The 7,330-nt window shown below is 33.3% G+C and overlaps 2 protein-coding genes across 4 annotated transcripts; both read left to right on the forward strand.

Moving 5' to 3' along the window:
- The first annotated feature begins 960 nt into the window (after positions 1 to 960).
- Positions 961 to 2,296, forward strand: LOC128041884 (uncharacterized). Its single transcript, XM_052632558.1, has 3 exons — positions 961 to 1,398; positions 1,833 to 1,924; positions 2,109 to 2,296. Exons 1-3 carry the CDS (start codon positions 1,354 to 1,356, stop codon positions 2,284 to 2,286), a joined length of 315 nt encoding a protein of 104 aa, XP_052488518.1. The 5' UTR covers positions 961 to 1,353; the 3' UTR covers positions 2,287 to 2,296.
- Positions 2,297 to 3,781: 1,485 nt separating this feature from the next.
- On the forward strand, positions 3,782 to 6,988 carry LOC105772905 (uncharacterized). Of its 3 annotated transcripts, none has more exons than XM_052632560.1 (3): positions 3,782 to 3,912; positions 4,347 to 4,438; positions 4,623 to 4,811. In XM_052632560.1, the coding sequence occupies exons 1-3, from the start codon at positions 3,868 to 3,870 to the stop codon at positions 4,798 to 4,800; spliced, it is 315 nt and encodes a 104-aa protein (XP_052488520.1). In that variant the 5' UTR covers positions 3,782 to 3,867; the 3' UTR covers positions 4,801 to 4,811. The 3 variants fall into 3 exon arrangements, 2 of the variants coding, with proteins under 2 accessions (XP_052488520.1, XP_052488519.1); XM_052632559.1 differs by lacking the exon at positions 4,623 to 4,811 and adding an exon at positions 6,579 to 6,988 and having other exon boundaries at positions 3,787 to 3,912; XR_001126917.2 differs by lacking the exons at positions 3,782 to 3,912; positions 4,347 to 4,438; positions 4,623 to 4,811 and adding exons at positions 5,430 to 6,394; positions 6,579 to 6,988.
- The last annotated feature ends 342 nt before the right edge of the window (positions 6,989 to 7,330 follow it).

Below are 7,330 nucleotides of genomic sequence, written 5' to 3' on the forward strand. Positions count from 1 at the left end.
TAGTTCGAACGTATAATAATAAATAAACAACGTTTATTATACAAACTACATATTTATTAAGAAATAATTTTTACCTTGTCACCAATGGGAACATGTATGGGTCGTTCACTTAGGGACATCTTATCCGATTCTGTCTCCCGACACAACTCCCTGTACAACATAGCCAATTACTGTTGGAGGAAAGCGTGTCGGTAAGCGCGCTTAGAGGTGTTCATGGGTGGGCCCAACCAAAATTTTAGGCTGGTTGCTAGGTTTGACTAGGCCCAAAAATAGGTCTAAAATTTTTCCAAGCCCAACCGGATAAAAAGCTAAAACCGGGCTCATTTCACCAGTATTAATTTTTATATAATTTTAAAAATATATAATACATCAAAATACTAAAAACATTAAAATAAATGTTTCCCAACAAATTGAAAATAAATTAAAAAATATGTATACTTAAATAACATATTAATATAGGTACAACTTAACAAGCAAATGCCTCTATAATATTAACAAAATTAATAATAAAATAAGAGTTATATAATATCCAAACAATAACAACAAAATAGTGAAACATAATAGTGAAATGATAGAACATAATAGTGAAAATGGTAGCAAAATAGTGAAAAGAAGAAGAAGAAAATAGCAAAAAATAGGAAAAAAGGTGAAAATAGTAAAAGATAATAGTTTTTTTTTTGCATATTCTAGCGTGGTCGAGCCAAAAAGCCTTGCTTGAGGGCCGGCCCATCCCGTTTTCTAAATGAACCTTTTTTTTTATCCAATCTCATTTTTAAAACTTATATTTTTACCTAAATCCTCCCACTTTTAGGGCGGGTCTTCGGGCCGAGCCGGACATAAACAAGTTTAGAGGTGTTTTTTCCCTCCAAAAACGATTTTTTTTTCTAAATTAAAAAAAAAACCCTAAAGGGAACCACTATATAAAGGCAAGTTTTAACACCTTAAGCCTACATCATACTTTATCTGCTCGGCGGCCTCGTCTCATGTCCACACAATTCATTCCTCTTTCTTCTTATCTTTCATATCTTATATATTTTAATACCGTACTACTAATCTTTCATATTTCACATTCTGTCAGTCTAATATTCTACGCATCAACAATCCATGCAATCGCATCCTATAGCTTAATACTTCTCTTCTTCTTTTTTTCTTTCTATAATCTTTTGTCAACTGAGAGAATGATTTTCAGATGCTGTAGATTTTTCTCCTTTATTTGTTTCATTATGAAAAAAAGAAAACTATTTTCTCAAAGTTGATTTGCTATGAAACTACTGATTGTTTTTTTTAGTTTGCAAATGGTAAGAGTGATGTGCAGATCGGCTCCATATCAGAGTCAACAGCAGGTGCCAGTCCATGGCCGATCTGACTGCCGCTTGGAGCCAATATTTAGTTAAAGGGGTAAAGACCCGTGAAACTCACAGTTGTTTCATGACACAATAACCCCTTCACATTTGTTTATTGCCTTTTAAATTCATGGTCTAGCATTTGATGGTGTTGTTGAAGTGGGGCATAGAGTCAGACACGGGTGTTTGTTTGTTTACAATAGCAATCCACCTTTTGCATTGTGCCTAAACCAAAGCTACTTACACGATTGAAGGGAGCCTTTGCCTTCTCCATGCTTTCCTTCAAATTTAAAGCAGCTAAATTTTTATTTTATATTTTAATGATTTTAACCATGTATTACTTCTGTTGTGAAAAATAATTTGAGCCTAATGCTGCCATGCATGGTGGATTGGTTGATGGACATTGCAAGGAAAGTATTTGGAATATCATCGTTTATAATATTGTTATCTACAGCTTTAGAAATCACTCCTCCCTTGTTTAATGTACAGATACACACATATAAAAAGGAACGGATGATTTCTAAAGCTTTAGATTGCTTTATCATGACGAGGAAGCAAGGCACCGAGTTCAATATTGTCATGTATGGTGAAAATATCATAATTTATAATACTGTTATCTACAGCTTTAGAATTTATCCTCTTCTTGGATGTGTAAATATATAAATAAATTGAAACAAATTGTTAGGAAGAGATGATTTCTAAAGCTATAAATAACGTTATTACAATGAGAAAGCAAGGTCAATTATAGTGGACTGGTTGATGCAGATTGCAAGGATGTTGTTGGCAATATTGTTATCTACGGCTTCAGAAACCATCCCTTTCTTGCTTAATTTATGGAATCTGTAATATACAGATTGACACACCTAGTAATGAAGGGATGATTTCTGAAACTTTAGTAACTTTATCAAGAATGTTGTTGCAAGGCAGGTGTGGTCGTGGGTGAGAAATCATCATCCCTTTTGATTTGTCATCGTTGGTGGAATACAATTAAAAGGGTACAACAGTGATCGTTGACTTGGGGCTATTTCCTAGAGGCTTTTAAGTGAAAGTTAAGAGGTTTTAAGTAACTAACATCGACTTCCGAGCGTTGATCTAAGAGCAGCCTGATATCTATGAGTGCCGGGTAGTCCCACATAACTCAATCTATGGTTCTACCCGTACAAGTGTTGTGTTAGTTCGAACGTATAATAATAAATAAACAACGTTTATTATACAAACTACATATTTATTAAGAAATAATTTTTACCTTGTCACCAATGGGAACATGTATGGGTCGTTCACTTAGGGACATCTTATCCGATTCTGTCTCCCGACACAACTCCCTGTACAACATAGCCAATTACTGTTGGAGGAAAGCGTGTCCAGCGCGCTTAGAGGTGTTCATGGGTCGGGCCCAACCAAAATTTTAGGCCCGTTTGCTAGGTTTGACTAGGCCCAAAAAATAGGTCTAAAATTTTTTCCAAGCCCGACCCGGATAAAAAAGCTAAAACCCGGGCTCGCCCCACCCGTATTAATTTTTTATATAATTTTTAAAAAATATATAATACATCAAAAATACTAAAAACATTAAAATAAATGTTTCCCAACAAATTGAAAATAAATTAAAAAAATATGTATACTTAAATAACATATTAATATAGGTACAACTTAACAAGCAAATGCCTCTATAATATTAACAAAATTAATAATAAAATAAGAGTTATATAATATCCAAACAATAACAACAAAATAGTGAAACATAATAGTGAAATGATAGAACATAATAGTGAAAATGGTAGCAAAATAGTGAAAAAGAAGAAGAAGAAAATAGCAAAAAATAGGAAAAAAAGCAGGAAAATAGTAAAAAGATAATAGTTTTTTTTTTTTTGCATATTCGGGCCAGGGTCAGGCCAAAAAAGCCTTGCTTGAGGGCCGGCCCATCCCGTTTTCTAAATGAACCTTTTTTTTTATCCAATCTCATTTTTAAAACTTATATTTTTACCTAAATCCTCCCACTTTTAGAGGGGTCTTGGTGAGCCGGACATAAACAAGTTTAGAGGTGTTTTTCCTCCAAAACGATTTTTTTCTAAATTAAAAAAAACCCTAAAGGAACCACTATATAAAGGCAAGTTTTAACACCTTAAGCCTACATCATACTTTATCTGCTCGGCGGCCTCGTCTCATGTCCACACAATTCATTCCTCTTTCTTCTTATCTTTCATATCTTATATATTTTAATACCGTACTACTAATCTTTCATATTTCACATTCTGTCAGTCTAATATTCTACGCATCAACAATCCATGCAATCGCATCCTATAGCTTAATACTTCTCTTCTTCTTTTTCTTTCTATAATCTTTTGTCAACTGAGAGAATGATTTTCAGATGCTGTAGATTTTTCTCCTTTATTTGTTTCATTATGAAAAAAAAACTATTTTCTCAAAGTTGATTTGCTATGAAACTACTGATTGTTTTTTAGTTTGCAAATGGTAAGAGTGATGTGCAGATCGGCTCCATATCAGAGTCAACAGCAGGTGCCAGTCCATGGCCGATCTGACTGCCGCTTGGAGCCAATATTTAGTTAAAGGGGTAAAGACCCGTGAAACTCACAGTTGTTTCATGACACAATAACCCCTTCACATTTGTTTATTGCCTTTTAAATTCATGGTCTAGCATTTGATGGTGTTGTTGAAGTGGGGCATAGAGTCAGACACGGGTGTTTGTTTGTTTACAATAGCAATCCACCTTTTGCATTGTGCCTAAACCAAAGCTACTTACACGATTGAAGGGAGCCTTTGCCTTCTCCATGCTTTCCTTCAAATTTAAAGCAGCTAAATTTTTATTTTATATTTTAATGATTTTAACCATGTATTACTTCTGTTGTGAAAAATAATTTGAGCCTAATGCTGCCATGCATGGTGGATTGGTTGATGGACATTGCAAGGAAAGTATTTGGAATATCATCGTTTATAATATTGTTATCTACAGCTTTAGAAATCACTCCTCCCTTGTTTAATGTACAGATACACACATATAAAAAGGAACGGATGATTTCTAAAGCTTTAGATTGCTTTATCATGACGAGGAAGCAAGGCACCGAGTTCAATATTGTCATGTATGGTGAAAATATCATAATTTATAATACTGTTATCTACAGCTTTAGAATTTATCCTCTTCTTGGATGTGTAAATATATAAATAAATTGAAACAAATTGTTAGGAAGAGATGATTTCTAAAGCTATAAATAACGTTATTACAATGAGAAAGCAAGGTCAATTATAGTGGACTGGTTGATGCAGATTGCAAGGATGTTGTTGGCAATATTGTTATCTACGGCTTCAGAAACCATCCCTTTCTTGCTTAATTTATGGAATCTGTAATATACAGATTGACACACCTAGTAATGAAGGGATGATTTCTGAAACTTTAGTAACTTTATCAAGAATGTTGTTGCAAGGCAGGTGTGGTCGTGGGTGAGAAATCATCATCCCTTTTGATTTGGTTTAGCATTGTTGTGTTCGCAAAAATATATAATACATCAAAATACTAAAAACATTAAAATAAATGTTTCCCAACAAATTGAAAATAAATTAAAAAATATGTATACTTAAATAACATATTAATATAGGTACAACTTAACAAGCAAATGCCTCTATAATATTAACAAAATTAATAATAAAATAAGAGTTATATAATATCCAAACAATAACAACAAAATAGTGAAACATAATAGTGAAATGATAGAACATAATAGTGAAAATGGTAGCAAAATAGTGAAAAGAAGAAGAAGAAAATAGCAAAAATAGGAAAAAAGCGGAAAATAGTAAAAGATAATAGTTTTTTTTTTTGCATATTAAGACGTGGTCGAGCCAAAAAGCCTTGCTTGAGGGCCCATCCGCTTTCTAAATGAACCTTTTTTATCCAATCTCATTTTTAAAACTTATATTTTACCTAAATCCTCCCACTTTTAGGCGGGTCTTGGGCGAGCGGACATAAACAAGTTTAGAGGTGTTTTTCCTCCAAAACGATTTTTTTCTAAATTAAAAAAAACCCTAAAGGGAACCACTATATAAAGGCAAGTTTTAACACCTTAAGCCTACATCATACTTTATCTGCTCGGCGGCCTCGTCTCATGTCCACACAATTCATTCCTCTTTCTTCTTATCTTTCATATCTTATATATTTTAATACCGTACTACTAATCTTTCATATTTCACATTCTGTCAGTCTAATATTCTACGCATCAACAATCCATGCAATCGCATCCTATAGCTTAATACTTCTCTTCTTCTTTTTTTCTTTCTATAATCTTTTGTCAACTGAGAGAATGATTTTCAGATGCTGTAGATTTTTCTCCTTTATTTGTTTCATTATGAAAAAAAGAAAACTATTTTCTCAAAGTTGATTTGCTATGAAACTACTGATTGTTTTTTTTAGTTTGCAAATGGTAAGAGTGATGTGCAGATCGGCTCCATATCAGAGTCAACAGCAGGTGCCAGTCCATGGCCGATCTGACTGCCGCTTGGAGCCAATATTTAGTTAAAGGGGTAAAGACCCGTGAAACTCACAGTTGTTTCATGACACAATAACCCCTTCACATTTGTTTATTGCCTTTTAAATTCATGGTCTAGCATTTGATGGTGTTGTTGAAGTGGGGCATAGAGTCAGACACGGGTGTTTGTTTGTTTACAATAGCAATCCACCTTTTGCATTGTGCCTAAACCAAAGCTACTTACACGATTGAAGGAGCCTTTGCCTTCTCCATGCTTTCCTTCAAATTTAAAGCAGCTAAATTTTTATTTTATATTTTAATGATTTTAACCATGTATTACTTCTGTTGTGAAAAATAATTTGAGCCTAATGCTGCCATGCATGGTGGATTGGTTGATGGACATTGCAAGGAAAGTATTTGGAATATCATCGTTTATAATATTGTTATCTACAGCTTTAGAAATCACTCCTCCCTTGTTTAATGTACAGATACACACATATAAAAGGAACGGATGATTTCTAAAGCTTTAGATTGCTTTATCATGACGAGGAAGCAAGGCACCGAGTTCAATATTGTCATGTATGGTGAAAATATCATAATTTATAATACTGTTATCTACAGCTTTAGAATTTATCCTCTTCTTGGATGTGTAAATATATAAATAAATTGAAACAAATTGTTAGGAAGAGATGATTTCTAAAGCTATAAATAACGTTATTACAATGAGAAAGCAAGGTCAATTATAGTGGACTGGTTGATGCAGATTGCAAGGATGTTGTTGGCAATATTGTTATCTACGGCTTCAGAAACCATCCCTTTCTTGCTTAATTTATGGAATCTGTAATATACAGATTGACACACCTAGTAATGAAGGGATGATTTCTGAAACTTTAGTAACTTTATCAAGAATGTTGTTGCAAGGCAGGTGTGGTCGTGGGTGAGAAATCATCATCCCCTTTTGATTTGGTTTAGCATTGTTGTGTTCGCTAATTGAAGATTGCAGACTCATTTTCTCCTTAGCTTATTCGTGAAATTTTGGCTTATATCATGTAATACAAATCACAAAGTGTATCTTGATGTGTTTTTACCAATTGTATACATTTAATGTAGGATTTTGTAAGCATTTAAATTTGGTTTCAATATTGAATTTGGTATTTAATTTTTTCTTCTCAATTTGGTATTTAAGTTTGTTTTCAATGTTCAATATGGTATCTAGATCAAATGATGGCCTTTTGACTCAAGCAATGTGAAAAAATAATTATTAATCAAAATAGGCACCACACCAATTATTTATTAAAATAGGCAAAATCCATTTTACCTTGTCGATGCTGCCACTGATTTTAAGAAAAAAAAAGTAATGGGCTGTTAACGTGTCAAGCAGCATCCAAAAATTTATTTTATTTTTACCCGGTCAAAATAAAAAAAATGATCACTTTTACCTTTTTTTTATGGGTGCAAGGGTCGATCAGATAGCGTTGAGATGGGCAACTAAAGACAATTTTTTGTTGTTGCAAT

Source organism: Gossypium raimondii, chromosome 6 (genome assembly GCF_025698545.1).
Source record: "Gossypium raimondii isolate GPD5lz chromosome 6, ASM2569854v1, whole genome shotgun sequence".
NCBI lineage: Eukaryota > Viridiplantae > Streptophyta > Magnoliopsida > Malvales > Malvaceae > Gossypium > Gossypium raimondii.

Coding starts and splice junctions, on each gene's coding strand:
- LOC105772905 (XM_052632560.1), top strand. CDS start 3,868: ATGGCCGATCTGACTGCCGCTTGGAGCCAATATTTAGTTAAAGGG. Junction 3,913..4,346: donor GCCAATATTTAGTTAAAGGG/GTAAAGACCCGT, acceptor TTTAATGTACAG/ATACACACATATAAAAAGGA. Junction 4,439..4,622: donor ACCGAGTTCAATATTGTCAT/GTATGGTGAAAA, acceptor TGGTTGATGCAG/ATTGCAAGGATGTTGTTGGC.
- LOC128041884 (XM_052632558.1), top strand. CDS start 1,354: ATGGCCGATCTGACTGCCGCTTGGAGCCAATATTTAGTTAAAGGG. Junction 1,399..1,832: donor GCCAATATTTAGTTAAAGGG/GTAAAGACCCGT, acceptor TTTAATGTACAG/ATACACACATATAAAAAGGA. Junction 1,925..2,108: donor ACCGAGTTCAATATTGTCAT/GTATGGTGAAAA, acceptor TGGTTGATGCAG/ATTGCAAGGATGTTGTTGGC.